The sequence below is a fragment of the Pseudopipra pipra genome, chromosome 4, assembly GCF_036250125.1.
Source record: "Pseudopipra pipra isolate bDixPip1 chromosome 4, bDixPip1.hap1, whole genome shotgun sequence".
Classification (NCBI taxonomy): Eukaryota; Metazoa; Chordata; class Aves; order Passeriformes; family Pipridae; genus Pseudopipra; species Pseudopipra pipra.
In genome coordinates, this window is record NC_087552.1 from 12,474,406 (window position 1) to 12,491,612 (window position 17,207).

The window sequence follows — 17,207 nt, forward strand, 5'->3', positions numbered from 1 at the left end:
GGTGGTAGTGGCAGACCACATTGTCAAAGAACCCAGAGAGGAAAAATACACTAACACTAGCCTAACTCTAAAGTCTTGGACACACCCAAGAGGAAGGAAAAAAATAATGAAAAATTTTCTACAACTGAAAAATTTTCTACAACATATCATAGCTTGGAATGTCTTTATTAGTGATTTAAACATCATTGTACAAGGAGGGAGGTTGTTGTACAATAAATGTGGTATATGACAGATAGAATTGTGCTGTGAAACCAACAGGATTTCATGCAAGGTTTTGGATGGAAACAGAAGCAGTCTCCTTGCTGAGTAGCAAAGATTGTTAGATTTGCTAGAGTTTTATTTGGAGGATTCCCCAAATAAATAACAGGATATTTTAATAACAGGATAAGTGAGGAGTGTTAAATATAATCTGAAGAGTTGCAGAGGCGATGGGTGCTTTGGACATCCCCTTTCTTTATGTCTGTTACTCTTTTTATTAAAGTAAATCAGTTAAATCTTACAGAAAGAGTTGAGTTTATATTTATGTTAAACCAGTCAACCTCCTGTTTCTCTCTTTTTTTCACCTTGGCTCTTTATTTTTAGACAGAGCAGTGAGTGAAAGGTATAGGTGAGTTTTACAGTATTTGCACCACAGAAATGCACGGTGCTCCAGTCAGAATCCATGTCCTTTCGAGGCAGATGTTGTTTAAACAAATGTTAAGGTTGTGGTTCCTTCTTGGAAGTGTGTATAAGAGCCATCTGCATCAGGCACGTGTCTTGATTTGTGTCACAGGATGAAAGATACCATCTTTCATCCGTTCCATTTAAACCTTGAAATGACAGTGCATTTTCGTATGGTTACTTTCAAAGAGTTCTAGCTATGCAAAGTTTAGTGTTTGTCAAAGAAAAAAAACTATACATAAGGAGAAAAGGCAAATCACAGAGAAGTTGTATATATAGCCTGAGTTAAAAGACTGTCCACTGTCCTTACTGAGGTAGTTCAGTGATTGTCACATGGGTTCATTTTGTATGGGATGTTCATGTTAGTCACCCAAAGCAACAGACAACAGGATTATGACAGATGAAGGGTTGCCATTCTTCACATCTCTCTTTAAGCCTTTCCTAATTTCTTCTCTTTCACATGTATTTTTAGGTTTACATTTGTGTTTCTTTATTGTTCAGGGTATGCTGCCTTGTGAAAAAGAAGGACTCACAGTCTTCATCACTGTCACAGAAATAGACTGTTAACTTTTTGGTTCCAAGCAGCACGCTGGAATTGCAGGTGAGGCAAGGCTGCTGGCCTTTGCAAAATGCAGGGTGTGTTTGAGACACAGAACTGCCTGCTGTACTCAAGTGGGCAGTGCTGAGAGCTCACCTGGTACATAAGAAGACACCCTGCATTTTGAGGGATAGAGTTCAGGAGTAGCCCATCAGTGTGCAACCATCCTACTCCCAGAACCGTTTCCGTGGCTGCTCCATTGGTGCCGTAATGAATGCTGCCTTGTGCTTACAGTGGATCCTGCCTCCTATTCCATTTTTCATTCTGTCCACACAAGGGTTGCACGAAGGCCCAGCCTTTCAGATCTGAATTTGCTTTCCTTGATTCTGACATTCAGATTCATTGATGTTTGATTTTTTTCAACCTGACAGAACCTCGCTTTTATTTTCTAATTCATATTCACTCTTTCTCTACAGCAAAATCTGTCAGTCATGGGAAATTACATGAATGATTCTGTGGAGGCTAAACCAAGATTGCTGAACTCATTTTCATGCATGGCTAACTGCAGAATTGAACCTCATGCTCCAGAAGTGAAAGGTTAGTGATTTTAGATAATTTTAAAACGATCGTATAGGAGTTGATACAGCTACTGTCAGTCTACCCTAATCCTCTTCTTTGTTGACTCTGCCCTTGCGAAGGCACTGCTTTCTGTCAGTGATTAAGGGGAGAGATTGGTTTCAGTGATGCTGATTCAGCACAGCAAAGAATCTGTACATTAGCGAGGACTGTGAGAGAATTTTAAATATAGGTAGAGTACCACACTTCTATTATTACTGTGTCTTGGAAGTGAAACTCTAGTGTAGTTACTGGACCAGGCGATGTGGGAGAGGTGACAGATCTCTTTCTGAGTCATAAGACAGAAAAATCAGGAAACCATGTATCCAGTTTTTGGCTTCTCAGTTTCTCTGCTATAAAATTATGATGTGCAAATAAATAGGTCTATAGAGCTAGTATACATTCTACTGGACTCTTCATTTAGTAACAAAATGACATGGCCAGCTGAATAATAATTAACTCTGCCAAGTCAGTCTCTTTGCTCTTTATCTAATGATACTCTATAATCTTGAGGTCTCTTGTTTTTTTCCTATCTGCACAAAGTTAGATGCTTTCATAAATACAGTATGCAACTTGATTAATTTTGGTGGATCATAAGATGCCCTTATGCACATAAAGGTACCTAGTCTGTACAGCAACTGAATGGTGTGACACTGCCATACAAATTTAAGAACATATTAAACACCAAGGAAACCCCACCAACAAAAATTACATCTAGTGTGTGAGAATACTGGAAGGGATGATAAATATTTCCAACTGAGTAGTGTACAATTCAGCTTTGTCTTCTTTATGGAATTGAAGTCTGCTCTAACTCAAAATTAGCAATAGCAGTCAATTCAGAGAAAAAAGGCATCAAGCTTCTAGTGCCATTCTAACTGAGGCAGTATGTGTTTCCTTTGCCAGAGAGGAAACACAGATTCAAAAAAACTCCACCAAACCTGTAATGGAAAGGTACTACCTTCCTATATTCTAACATTTGCTGGTCTTGGCAAGAAAAATTGGTTGGTTTGTGAAGCAAATAAGCCTACCTCCAAAATTAAACTGTGATCAGTGCACTGACCTAGAACTTGAAATATCAATATGCAAGATACTGTGAAAAAAATGGTGGAGACCCTGGATCAGTATAGACCAATATGCAAAATTATTATGCTGACAGATTCTCTCCCTCTGAGTGGGACTTGTAAAACTACGACACTTTTTTATTGAGTTCTGGATAAGAAGCCTGGATTATTAGGAGAAATGGGAGTCAAACAGGTGAAGTGGAAAATGAATGACTGCACATCTCACAGGAAAAGAATTAGGTAAAAACCACATCTATACATAAAGGCATTAATGCTATACCATGGAAAAGTTAAAAATTTTGTTATTTATTTCTTATTTTATGGGGTATTGTTTGCAGATCATGTACTTCTGCAAAGATGGTGCTTTAGTCTTGGTCTGCAGTGCTGGACTTCTCTAGAATATGTCCCACATGAATCATGGGAACACTGATGAGCTCAAAGCCCAAACAATATGGGCATTGTGTCTGCTATCACCTTATTCAATCAGAAAGCCTTGTTAAACTATCAAATGCAAAACATGCTTAAGAGACTAGCAAGTTACCTTGAAGTATCTGTTGCATGAAAATCATGCTGTGTTAACTGATCCAACACAAATATTTGTTATATGCAAACAAAAGAGAGGCTGAAAACAAGGGTGTAAACACCTTATCTGGGCAAGTTTGCCATGTAAAATCAACTATAATTATAATAGCAATTTGAAAGAAGCAATGTGAAATGCCCCCAATTGTTTACAAAGTTAGTGGCTCCTAGTAAATAAAGGAGATGCCAATATAGCTAGCAGAGTGAAATGAAGAATCACAGGTACTGTCTTTTGTCACTTCACTGCTCTGTGGCTTATAATTGCTCTGCAAAGAGGAATAATGATACTCAGGAAGGTTTTAGAGCCACAAGCAATAAATGCTAATTATTATCAGTGGATATTTCAGGCAAACCCAGAAATGAGAGCAGATACAAATGAACCCTCAATTATGTCTGGCTATATCCAGGAAAACCAGAAGTCCTTTCACAATTGCTTGTCTGTTTGCCAGCCACATCTGCCCTATATTGCAATTTGCACAATTATATATAATGAATACATATATTTATGCATACACACATACATATGCATGTATATCCATATACACATATATATCTTGCTGAACATTAAGACTGCTCTTTAAGAATGACATAACACCCTTGGATTCCATATCTTTGGGGAGTGATAGAGGTCAAAATGAACACCACTGTTGTGTTCATTTCAACATGGGGAACTATGTAAAAATGAGAAAGTCTCCCAAAAATAGACAAAGAATGGCACCCAGGACAATTAAATCCATAAAGGCAGTATGAAGACTACAGGAGGACACCAAATAGGAAGCAAGGTGCCAATGCACATGATTTGCTGAACATGCCTGAGAAAATAGAACTAAGTGGTCATGGCCAAACAGCAAAGAGAAATAAAGAAGAAGGTGTTTTTCCAAAAGCTAAAGACATATCCAAGTGAAAAAAATAAATCAAAAGTATCATAAACAGTGATAGATGTTAGTATAATTACAAGTAAATGTAATTACTGTTATAATTATTATGAGTCTGAGACCTAACTAGCAAGAATCAAAAATTATTCAATATTCTTCTTCCAACACATCAGGAGGGAAAAAAAATTGTCACTGAGTCTGAATATGACAAGGGTATAAAATGAACCCTTAGGGAGGATGGAGTCATGGAGAGAAGCTGAACCATTTGCATATTTTGTTCACTGTGGAAGATGGGATTCCATGACCCTGGCTGAACACTAGGTGCTCATCAAACCTGCTCTATTGCACCCTTCCTCATCTGGACAGGGGAGAGAAAATATAAGGAAAGGCTCATGAGCTGGGATAAAGACAGGGACAGATTACAATCATGGGCAAAACAGACTTGAGTTGGGGAGAAATTAATTTGAGTTATTGCCAATGAAATCAGAGTAGGGTAATGAGAAATAAAAACTAAACCTTATAAACATCTTCTCCCCACCCCTCCCTTCTTCCTGGGCTTAATTTAGCTTGTGAATTCTCTACCTCCTTGCCCCTCCAGCAGCACAGGGGAATGGGGAATAGGGTTTGTGGTCAGTTTGTCACACATTTTCTCTGCTGCTGCTTCCTCGTCAGGGGGATGACTCCTCACACAGAGTCTTCTGCTCCAGCATGGGGTCCCTTCCATGGGAGACAGCTGTCCATGAACTTCTCCAATGTTAGTCCTTCAGTTGCAGTTCTTCATGGACTGCTCCAGAGTGGATCCCTTTCCACAGGGTGCAGTCCTTCAGGAACAGGCTGCTCCAGCATTAGCCCCCCACAGGGTCACAAGTCCTGCCAGCAAACCTGCTCCAGTGAGGGCTCCTCTCTCCTTGGGGTCAGAGATCCTGCCAGGAGCTTGCTCCAGCACGGGGCTCTCATGGAGTCACAGCACCCTTCAGTCATCCACCTCCTTTAGTGTGGGGTCCTCCACAGGCTGCAGATGGATCTCTGCTCCCACATGGACCTCCATGGGCTGCAGAGGCACAGCTGCCTCCCCATGGGCTGCAGTGGAATCTCAGCTCTGGCACCTGGAGCACCTTCTCACCCTCCTTCTTCACTGACCTTGGTGTCTGCAGAGTTGTTTCGCTCACATATTTTCACTCTTCTCTGTGGCTGCAGTTGTGCAGGGGTTTTTGTTTCCCCTTCTTAGATGCATGACCCCCACTGCTGATGGGCTCAGCCTTGGCCAGCAGTGGCTCCATCCTGGGTCTGGCTGGGCACTGGCACCATTGGACACAGGGGATGCTTCTGGCAACTTCTCACAGAAGCCACCCTGTAGCCCCCCCCTCACTTTTACCAAAACCTTTCCATGCAAATCCAACACAGAAGAAATCAAGGAGATTGTCCTTCCCTAGACCTTTTTGGGTATTCAAGGAACTTGGCAGAGAATGTCTCTGAAATATCTGGAAGGGGTAATGGTACAAAAGGCAGATGAATGCAGATGAGCCTCCAGGATCTGAAGGATTTACCCATGAATTCTAAGAGAACTCAGAAATGAAATAGCAGCATGTAACCTGTTTCTTCACTATTCCTCAGCACATGAAGATCAGAAGGTGTCAAATGTGATGTCAGTCATTAAGAAAATTCCAAGGATATCCAGCAACTTAAAATTGAGATCTGTTTAAGGTGAATGGCTAGATATTGTAAGAATTATTATCATCTACCTCAGTAAATACTATCTAATCAGCGAAAGTTAATAAAGCTCTCAGAGTTCTTCAAAGGGGTCAGTGATTTATAAATGAGGATCATCTAATATAGTCAACTTGGATTTTCAGATGATTTCTAACAGAACTTTTAATCAAAATGTTTTAGGAAAACCAAGCAACACAAGAGTGTCTTATGCTGGCATAAGAAGGAAGGCACTGAAGTGGATGAGAATGTGATTTAGAAGATGGGAACATAAGGTAAACCATCCTTGGATGGAAGAAAATGCTTGGTTCTTGCACAGGAGGGAGAACACAAGCAAAATTCCATATGGAATTTGGACCTATACTATTCATTATATTCTTAAATTACCTGGAGAAGGAAAGTTATCAGTGAGGTGACAAAGCTTTGCTAGGTTATGCAAGGTAGTAAGATGAGGGAGACTGCATAGCTTGCAGAAAGATTGACTGTACAAAAAACCAACAGGTGCAGTTCAGTGTAGATAACTGTAGAATGGTATATTTGGGGAAGAATAATCCTATTTTCACATCTTGGATCATTTCTAAGCTGGCTCAAAGATCTTCAGGAACAAGACCTTTGGGTTATGGTAGACAGTTCCATGAAAATACCACTTAGTTCAAGAAAAAAAACTAGCTAGGAATGATTAAGAAGCAAATAGAAAAAACCAGGATCATTACACTTACTGTTCAAAGCCATATGCTACTGTAAAAATCCAGGGTTCTGGTCCATTTATCTAGGACAAGACATACCAGAAATGAAATTATTCAGGGATGACAAGGATGATCAGAGGTATACTGCGACTTCCACTACAGCATGCAAGGTACTCCATCCATTGAATATCCAAGAATCTTATTTGGAAAAAAACATGACATAGTGGGGAGGTAAGAAGAGGTCTGGAGAAAAGTGGAGTGGGATTGACTTTTCCCTGTCTCTTGTAATACAGGCATAAAGGGTATAGGAAGAAGTTAGTAAGACCTTCATTCAGAATAAACCAGAGGAACCAGTTCTTCAGACACTTCTATAAGGACCTGTGGTCATCCTCCTCAAATGACTTTCTGGATCAAGGATTTTATAAAGCAGCAAAAATAGACTGGAAAAAACCTTGAAAGAGATGCTGTGGAGTCCACTAACTAGATAAATCACATAACATGACCCAAAAATGTTTGAAGGCTGGGAGGCAGTATGTGCTTACTCTGTTCTGGTTTTTCCTAGGGGTTCACTCCCATGGTTAATGTGGGAGATGGACCTGTGGTCTGAACCGACACGTAAGTTCAAATGTCACCTTGTCCTTGCACACTAAAGTCAGAATTAAATAAATGAAGATATTAACAGCTTACATATATTTATAGCTTTCAAGTTCCCTAAATAAGCGTAATGTTATGAAAATTTAGGATCAGAAGAAACTTTAAGAAGTCACCTAATCCACCGCTTTGTTCCGTGGCAAAATCAATTACAGTCCTTAGTGACAAATTTGTGCAACCTGTTCCTAAAGCTTTCAGTGATGGAGAATCAAGGGCCTCCATAAGTAATCTATTTAAAGGCTCACTATGAGAAGGATTTTTTTCCCTGTATAATGGGAATCTAATCAGCTGTTGTTTGCTGTAAACCATTAGTTAGCTGCAAGGTAAGATGAGGGGCGTCCTACATTTCTGATGAATGTTGTCCAGTAACTTTAGTGACTCTGGAAATAGCCTGAACATAGGCTTGGTTTTTAATGTAGCTAGTAATTACTGGAGTTTGTATTTTGGTTAATATGACCAAGCATGACCAGGGATCTATTCTGTATCCTTTCAGAGTTTTAAGGTCATTCTAATGTTTTATCTCTTCAGCATTTTCTGGCTTCAGGTAAACTTTCCTTGAGCAGTGCTTTCTTAAACCCAGCATGTTTTGACTTTGCTGCAACAAAGGCTGTTTGAAAGGTGTGTCTACAGAAAAAGTGGGACAAAAAGATTTCTTTTAAAACATTACTGAAAACCAGCATGTAGTATTTTCTTTCTTTCCTGTAAGGTCTAATTTCTGGTTTTGCCTGTAATTCACTGAATTGTATGTGTTCAAGATTAAATGTTTGAGCTGTCTTAAGTGATGCTGCTCTGTTCATGCAAACTGCTTCTTGAAGATGATTGTTAATTGAGTTCCCTGTTTTCCAGGTATCTGATTTGAGAAGAGGGTTATGCCTAGCAGAAATGCTAAGTACCTACAGATTCCACTGAATTTGATGTGGGTAGCTCTTAAGTCTTTCAAAAAAATCAGCTCAAATGAGGCATTTTAGCAAAACTTTTTAAGCTTAATTCCTTTGTTCCGAGTTTCCACTCTCTAATGTAAGAGCACTGTCTTCGCACTTGCAATTAATTGTGAAAATCAATCTGTTGGTACATGTGAAACACTCTGGAGCAGTGGTGGTGGTGATTTTGAGGAAATGAATGTCTGTGAACGGGGTTTGATTTAGTAAATAGATATGAGGTGATACGTGGAGCTAAAAGGAAAAAAATGTATTAGCTGCTCACTGGTGAGCACTGACAGTTCAGTGCACAGAATGATGCAAACATCCTGTGGAAAAATAGTGTGTAAGGGTGTATTTGAAGACTTCATCATACTGTGGATTGCACAAGGAAGCCAACTAAAGATTGCACAAGCACTTTGATTTTGGTGGTTTTAAGCTCATTGCGAGACTACAACGTCCATGATTTAAATAATAGGCTTAAATAAAGGTTTGTAAATGCAAGTGATATAGATGTGTATTTGTAGATTGTAAACTCTAGCAGTTTCAATGAAACAACGCTGTTGTCAGTCAGCACATTGGCACAGGGAGGAAAATACCATATTTCTCTTGAAGACTGAATTTATACTGTCTTACAAAAAATTACCACTGTGGGAAAATTACCCTTTATTTCTGTTTCCCTGAAATTTAAGAACTTTAAAAAAAAATGTTCCCATTTGAATATTGAACTTGAATGGTTATGCCAAGAATCGCAGAAGAAGCATCAGTTTCCCATATGAAGGAACATGATCATGTTCACTCTGAAATTCTTATAAATGGCTGGCATGGAAACAGGAATTGCCTTGGAGGGAAAAAAAAATTAAAAAATCCCTTGACTACTTCCCCATCACCAAAGTTGGGCATTTAATTTTATTGATGGGGAATTTCTTGTTAGCCCTGTGAATTCAGGCCACATTGAAATGGGGCAGTCATTGGTGAGAAGCACTGGGCTACTCCGTATAAGAATGGCTAAAGGAATTTAAGTTCCTTCATGAGTATTTCTAATGAAAGCTGCAAGGAACCACCAGAATCATCACTCTGGGATTTTTCCAAGTGCCTTTCTTCTCGTTCTATCCTCTCCACTCCCCTGCCTCCTCCATTACAACCCAGTTTTCTCTTGAGATCAGTGCGACAGATCAAAGGCTGAGATGGGGCCTTTGCCTGAGTGATGATTTTCCTTTCCCCCTTCAAGCTCTCTGCTAGATCTCTCCGTGCATATCTCCTACAGCTGCTAGCTTCAGAACTAGATTTTCAACTTAACAGGAAGATATACTGTGGCATATCAGGATTAATTATATGAATTCTTCCTAAACTAGAATGTATTTCAATAACACTAATCTGACAGGACAGTGCGTCGGTAACAGTGCTCATTTATGGCATTCACTTTTTTTTTTAATGTTCTTGTTGTGACCTATGTGTAATTAGAACAGGAGAGAACAAGTACACATTTTGCATTCCTTCCCCTTATTTTTCCAGCCCTCGTTCAGCAGAGTACTCAGGTGTGTGTGTGTATATCTCAATCCACGTGCCTGTCCTGCTATAATATCTGCTGAATTGGAGCTTTCGGTGGTGTTCACAACTGGGAAAATTTTGTAAAAATTCTGATTTGGATTCCCCATGTTCTACAAATTGAAATGTACAAGCTGGAAAGTGTGTTTAGAGTGTGTTTTGGGTTTGTTTGTGTTTACACATAGCAATCACTCCTCTTCCTGCAATGCCTTAAATCTCCACCTTTTGCAATTTGAACTTGCTTTCTGATTTTCTTTGTTGCTTCCCGTTCTTTCCTTTATTGTTCTGATGTTCCTCTGCAGCCTTTATGATTTTTTTCTTAACTATTTAGAGCAACATCTTTTGCTCCAGAGTCGGTTCATCCCTTGAAGAATTCCTACAGCTCTGGATGTTCTGACAGCCGTAGCTTGTGGCCACTGCAGCTGTCATGAGAATTTTTGCCATGCTGCAGTTGGATTTCACAGATACATTCATTCCTGGAGCTTGTGGGGTTTTTTGTTTTCAATCAACCCTCAACTATGTGGCTTTGCTTTAACTGCTCTCCAAATGACATTATTATTCTTTTTTTGACTGTGGATGTATTTAAGTGCTTGTGGTAGTAACTGAAGCACATCTGATTTGCTCGTTCCAAGAGAACCTTCAGCAGAAATCTTCTGAAACTGTTTCCAATATGTAAGAAAGCTGCTTCTTGCAGACCCAAAAGGTGTGTTAGCTGGGTTTCAAAGTTATTCAGTGAACACATTGCCTCTAGGTTCGCCTTCCAGCAGGTGCCTGTGTCACCACGTCATCCATAGATTTAGACATAAAACATTTAATTAGAGTAGGAGCTTTCAGAAAGGTTTCCACCCAGGTGGCCACTCTGAAGGTTAATCTGTTGCCCAGGATGGTCTGACACTTGCTGCTACAACGATTGCAGTTTCCAACCTGATTGGCAGTGCCAGGACCTAAAGTGTGGTTTCTAATAGAGTGGGATTCCTATTTATCCTCACGGGGATATTTTTCATGTTGCCCATCTACTGGATAACCCCCTGGCTCAGCTGACCAAAGGGAAGTGCTATGTTGCTCTGCAAAGACTTATTTTCTGTATTATTTAGGGAGCTCCTCCCACTAATATGACTAGCTAGATTATCCGTGAGGCTCTACTTGTTCTGAAACCACTATTGATTAAATGCTGAGATGAAATTTTTTTTTAGAAACTGTCATTGGAACATGCTTAGGCTGCACTTGCTGTCAGCTTAACAGTCATGTTTCTGTGTCTTCCTCTAAATTCCTCTCCCAGCTGGGCTCTTTCATATCTTAGCATTAAAATAGTTTCTTCCTAATTAGACAGATCTCTGTCATGATAATCATCTTGAGAACGTATGCTGTATTTTCATACCGCGTATCTTTTCACAGATCAGGCCTGTGCTTTATAATTTTTTTCAAAATCATAACTCAGTGAATAGATCCTTTGCCAAGCAATCATCTCCAGTAACTAGTAATTAGTGTCCTGTCAGCTGATATCGGTAGGCATTAGTGTTCAACTGCTGGCATCAGCAAGTTCATCTTACATCATTTAGAATTCTGATATATTTGATACTTTTCAAATTCCAGTTGTGAAGATAATTTTTTAAAGCTGATGTGCAGACAGGGGGGAAAAAAGGTATACAGCAAATATACACATTTGTGCATGCAAAGTAAATTACCACGGAAGAGGTGAGTGTTTTTAAGTTCATGGTCATAAATGTAAGTGCACACCTCGATCACAAGTGAGACTGTGCTTCTGACCACAGAACAGAGTTGTTTGGTGAAGGTTGTGAAGAACATCTGCTTTAATGACAATAATCAGTAGTTAGAATGAAACTGAGATCTCTCTATTTCTCACACTGCCCAGGCTATAATCTGAGGGATTTTTTCCTGTTTTTATTTATTCAGACTCAGAGGCTTAGCAGAAGTGTTGTCCTTCACAAAAATTAAATTAAATAGTTCACTAAATAGCTCATTTTACTTTCAGCTTTCAGAAGCTGGTAATTGTTTATGTAAGTGTCCTTAAAATAAATGATGCAAAAATGAACTGTGAAATCTTATCTCTATTATGCTGTTTTACAAATGCCACTCAGTACTTGGCTTTAAAAAAAAAAATCTGTCAGAAAAAAAAAATCAGCTCTTAGGTGCTGGATGACAACTGTAAAAAAACAGAGCACAACTGCCTGTTTTATGAAATGCTGATTCTATTGATTTTTTTAGATATAGGAGGGAGTGCTTTATCTTATAAAAAGTTGTACTGTAGAATAATGCAGGAATCACCACAATGCTGCTAAAATGAGTGGGGAAATAGATAAATATTTGCTGAGCTTTGTTTAAACCTCAGCCAATGAAAAAATATCTTTTAATCAGAATCAAATGTTTTTTGAATGTATTCAGATGAAGGCGTTTGGGCAAGGTTTTCTTTCTTTCTTTTCTTTCTTTCTTTCTTCCTTTCTCTTTTTCTCTTTTTCTCTTTTATTTTTTCTTTTCCTCTTCCTTTTCCCTTCCTTCTTTCTTTCTTGGAGTTTTATTTCCACAAAAGTGGTGATTGATCTGTTTGCAAAACTTCTAACATTAAGCACCAGTTACTCCAAAACTGTTTTACTCAAAACATCACCCCTGGGCTTTGCAGCCTGGCAGAACGAGGTATGTAGCTGAGAGATAAAATATTCCTAAATACTGAATAGGCTGGAATTAAATTCTATAGCAATACAGCATACACTTAAAAATCGCCACGCTGACAGCTGCCAAAGTGACATACTGAAAGTTAAGGTGTGACTCCACATAGGTTGAAAAATGGTATTTATCATAGTCGTAGGAAAAGAAGACAACTTCTGTAAAAGGCACCGAAAAGCAGTCTGTAAGAAAACCACTGCTTTTGCATGTATTTCTGACCCTATGAGTATAAGAAACGTTGCTTTTTTGGGATTGGAGTGCTATGCGGGTCTGCCCATCCTTTGGAGCCAGGCTGCAGCACACAAGCTGGCGGGCTGCAGGGGGCACTGCGGAGGAATCTAAAAAGTACTTGTTCGAACTTAAACCTAGTTCACAACCGGCTCCATCTCTGGCCTGATGACACTTTCCGTTTCAATTAAAAACCAATAAATCAATAATAATAATTAAAAAAAAACTGAACAAAACCCCAAGCCGCCCACCTCCCTCCTTTCCCGCCCTCTTACATTCAGTCTTAACTGTTCAATTCAGTAGTTACTGGAGAGCTTACAACACATCCCCCGGCTCCAAATTAACAGAGGCACAGATCTCTCTAATTGGCACAGGATTTGCGATTTCCCCGCGCTCTTACGCTGCTTCTGAGCAGAGCTCTCATTTTTCCTTGATTTGGTTTGGGTTTTGTTTTTTTTTTTTTGTGATAAAGTAGTTATCCGTGATCATGAAGAGCGTAAGTAGCTTCACTGCGGTTCTCAAACTGATACTACAGAAAAGTTTTTTTCTGGGGGGGAAGACATGTTTGTTAGTTCAAATGCAAGGAAGGTACTAATTGCTAATTTTATTTGTCCATTACTGTGGCCCATCTCAATATAGTCAGGAATCGTGGCAATAGGCATGAAATCAAATCCAAATTTCATACTGCTGAGCACTCAAAGAAGACAAAGACAGCTCTTTACCGCTGTGAGTAGCTTAGAAATAGTATCCTATGCTAATCTGCAATGGCAGAAATGAAGATGGTTTAAATCAGATCTCATGACTAATGCATGAGTTCCCAATTTTCTTTATTTCCAGCTGCATGTTAGAGAACAAGGGTGTCTCTCTGAGCTAATTCTGTTCTATATAGGTGTATTAAAAAAAAATAAAAAATGGAAGTGCATCTCTCACAGAAAATAACAATCAATGACAGCTGTGCGTGCAATAGCTTTGTCTGCAAAACGCTTTTAAAAACTAGGTTTCCCGGGATGTTATTCTTGATCCATTAATCACCCGCCGCTCTATATGGAGGCAGCTCGAAAAAAAAAAACCAACAACAACCAACCAAAAAACCAAAAAACCCCACACAACCACGATCCTGCCCCAACGTGTCGTGTTTCTTCTGTTGTCTAAAATAGAAAGTTCAGCCCCGTGCCGGGGAGGCGCAGGGCTCCGCGCTCCGCTCCCCATTCATTATGCAACAGTTGACACAGGAGGGGAAACGCGGCACACGCCGCTCGGGGCGCGGGGGTTCAGCCCAGCCCAGCCCAGCCCAGCCCATCCCGCCGGGTCCCCCCGCGCTGCTCCCGCCGCCCCCCGCCCGGGGCTCGGCACGGGAGCCGCCGCCGCCGGGCGCCGTGTGCCGGCCGGGGCCGGGGCCGGGGCTGGGGTCGGGGTAGCGGCCGCCCCCGCGGTGCGGGGAGGCCGCGGGGCGCCCCGGGGCCGGCAGGTGTTGTGGGCCCCGCTCCGGCCCCGCCGCCGCCGCCGCCGGGCGTGAGCGCTGCGGGCGAAGAAGCGCCATGTCCGCTCCTGCTGGGCGACGTCCGTGCCGGGTTTTGCACCTTGTCCCCGGGTCTGCCTCACGGCCCGGAGGAGCCGCCGCCGCCGCCGCCGCCGCTGCGGTGTTTACTGAGCGCTCCTGCCCTGGTATCACTCCGCTCGCATGGAGGAGGAGGAGGTGGAGGAGGAGAGCATTTGATCATTGTGATGGTGGCAGGAGGAGCAGCAGCCAGCACGGCAGAGCAAAGCGCTAGGCTGTATCAGCTCGGCATTTGGCAGAGACTTCAGAGCTCTACTTTTTTTTTTTCTTTTTTTTTTTTTTTTTCCTCTCTCCAGCTCGGCCCGGATTGTTCATGTGCTTACTTCCCCCAGCCCGAGGATTTGCTATTTAGGTTCCTGTTGAAATGCAACTCAGCAGCCAAAGTACTTTGCGAACACGGTGCGGCATAAACACCAAAACTTTTTTCTAGAAGGAAAATACAATAAGCAAGCGGCTGTGCCTGTCTTTTGATGCCGGGGAGTGCGAGTGAGTGTGCCGTGTGTGCCCAGCGTGTGCCTGTGCTTGGATGTGTGTGTGCGAACGTGCGTGTGAACGGGTGTGCATGTGTATGTGTGTGCATGTGGAGGGGCGCGTGTGTTTCTCCTTATACATGGGGAGAGAAGGCTTTTGGCAAAATCTCCGGAAATCTCACGGAATCTGTTTTGAAATAATGGATTATAAAAAAGAAAGAGGAGGAAAGGAACTGGTCTGATATCTCCTGGAGTTTGCTAACCCGAATTGCTGCTGCTTAGTTTGTTGTGCTTTTTGTGTGTGTGTGTGTGTGTGTGTGTTTGTTGGTTGTGTTGCTGGTGATAACCTTTTAGCACCTTCTCTCTTTATTTCCCTCCCCCCTTCCCTCTCTCTTTTTAATGTTTTGGAGCTTCTCGAGAGGGATTGGCTGGGGGGAAAGAGAAACATTTGCTTGGGATCGCTGTTTCCCTGATACATGATGGTGCCCCCTTCCCCCCCCTCCCCGCTTCTCTAAGAAGTATCCCATCAGGACCCCAGAGGAGACTGTGTGTGTGTGAAGTGTAGGATAAAAAGTTCTTCCAAAATAGTGTGCACGGGGAAGAGGATGGGGGATTTTGCAGCCCCCGCTGCCGCCGCGAATGGCAGCAGTATCTGCATCAACAATAACCTGAACAGCAGCCTCGGCGGGGCCGGCATCGGGGTTAACAGCACTCCCCACGGCCCTCCTGCCGCCGCTCCCGGTAACAATAACGCTAATAGCAGCGGCATTCCCAAGCACAGCACGGTGGTGGAGCGGCTGAGGCAGCGCATCGAGGGCTGCCGGCGGCACCATGTCAACTGCGAGAGCAGGTACCAGCAAGCCCAGGCGGAGCAGCTGGAGCTGGAGCGCAGGGACACGGTGAGCCTCTACCAGCGGACCCTGGAGCAGAGGGCCAAGAAAACGGGCACCGGCGGCGGCAGCAAGCAGCAGCACCAGAGCAAACAGCAGCAAGATGCCGAGTCCGCCACGGCGGAGCAGAGGAACCACACGCTGATCATGGTAAGGGGATGCGGGCCGGGGGGGCGGAGGGCTGGCTGTCCGCTCCGCGTCGCTCGCCGGGATGAGCTGGAGGTCGCCCCCGTGGCTTTTCAGAGGGGGACGGGGCTCGGCTCAACTTTGGCGGTGACAGGGTCGCCGGTGGGACGGGGGGCTTCCGGAGCGCTTCGCAACTTCGCACGGGCTGGGGCGGGGGGAGCGGACAAACTTTTTCCCCCGTCCCTTTCGGAGCGGTGGAGCTACCCTGGGTATAAGGGGGAAGGAGCAGTGCCGGGCGTGCGCCGCGGGCTGCCCAGAGCCGGGGGAGGGTTTTTGTGCATGTGTGCGTGAGTGTTTCGCCACAGCTTTTCCGCGCGTGGGGCTGGTCGCCTTTTAAATCCCGCCGCGGAGGAAGGCGGAAGGTTGGCTCCGCGGGCTGGGCTGGCGGCAGGAGGAAGAGTTGGGCAGGTTTCTCGCCTGGGCTGCCCCGGCGTGCAGCAACCCGGCTCCCCACGCGAGCTGAATCGCTTCCCAAAGTTTCCTTGGGTTTTAAGGAGCTTAGCGAGCAGCGGAGGCGGGGGCGTGTGGGGGGGAAAGGGGGCGGGGGCTGAGCCGGTAGGAGCGTAGCGGCAAGTAGGAAGCGGAGTTTCCCACTCCCAGGCTGCACTGATGATGAATAATAAGAGGAGGTGCGGGGGGAGCCAGGCCCCGCGCTCCGGCAGAGCCTTATTTATAGCAGGTCGCGGCCGCCAGTCGTTCTGGTGCGGGGGGGTGTGGGGGGCTGGTGGTGTTCGTCCCGGCCGGCGGGGGCAGGCGGGCGGCTGTGCCTTGCGGGGGACACGCGTGTGTGTCCTGACGTGTCCCCGCGCCCGGGCGGGGGTGCCCTGCGTTCGGGGGCGGGTAGGGGGCAGCTGGGTCCCCGCCGTCTGCCGAGCGCACAATGGGTGGCGGAGAGCGGCGGGGAGGAAAGGAGGGAGGGAGGGAGGGAGAGAGGGAGGGAGGAGGAAGGGAGGTGCGATGGCAGCGTGTGGTTTACAAGCCTCGCACGTCCCTCCCTCTCGCCTTCCCCCGCTGCGCGGGGAGGCGCGGCCGTGCGGGAGGGTCCGGCGGGGCGGCAGCTGCCGCCGGCCTCCGCCGGGGGGGTCTCAGGGACAAAGCGGCGGGGAGGCGGCCGGCTCGGCGGCGGCCCTTCCTCTCGCCCCCCCGCCCCGTATGCGAGAGGAGGGAGCCGAGTGTTTCTCCGGGGCCGCGCCGAGCCCGCCCAGCCCCGGCCGCAGCGCCGGGCAGCTCCTCCTCTGCGGGACGCCCGGCGGGCAGCTCCCTTCCCGCTGCCCCGCGCCGTCCTGCTGGGCGCTCTGCCTGCCCCCAGCCCGGCTTCCTTACGGAGGGGGGTGGACACAGGAGGTGGGGATCGCT

At 44.3% G+C, this 17,207-nt stretch overlaps 1 protein-coding gene and 1 long non-coding RNA gene across 6 annotated transcripts in view; both read left to right on the forward strand.

Annotated features, from left to right (window-relative positions):
* LOC135412757 (uncharacterized) overlaps positions 1-11,890 on the forward strand; it is a 57,273-nt gene extending 45,383 nt beyond the window's left edge. For 2 of the 4 annotated variants that reach the window (XR_010429934.1, XR_010429936.1), the window contains exons 2-4: positions 1,162-1,261; positions 1,675-1,795; positions 5,001-11,890. This is a non-coding gene — a long non-coding RNA (uncharacterized LOC135412757). The remainder of the gene's footprint in view (positions 1-1,161; positions 1,262-1,674; positions 1,796-5,000) is intronic. The other 2 variants (XR_010429938.1, XR_010429935.1) reach the window with 2 other exon arrangements.
* Positions 11,891-14,195: 2,305 nt separating this feature from the next.
* The window catches only part of MAML3 (mastermind like transcriptional coactivator 3), a 240,315-nt gene continuing 237,303 nt past the window's right edge, over positions 14,196-17,207 (forward strand). Inside the window, exon 1 of one of the 2 annotated variants that reach the window (XM_064651583.1) lies at positions 14,196-15,815. In XM_064651583.1, coding sequence (XP_064507653.1) covers positions 15,381-15,815 — 435 coding nt within the window. In that variant the 5' untranslated portion in view covers positions 14,196-15,380. The remainder of the gene's footprint in view (positions 15,816-17,207) is intronic. The other variant, XM_064651582.1, reaches the window with a different exon arrangement.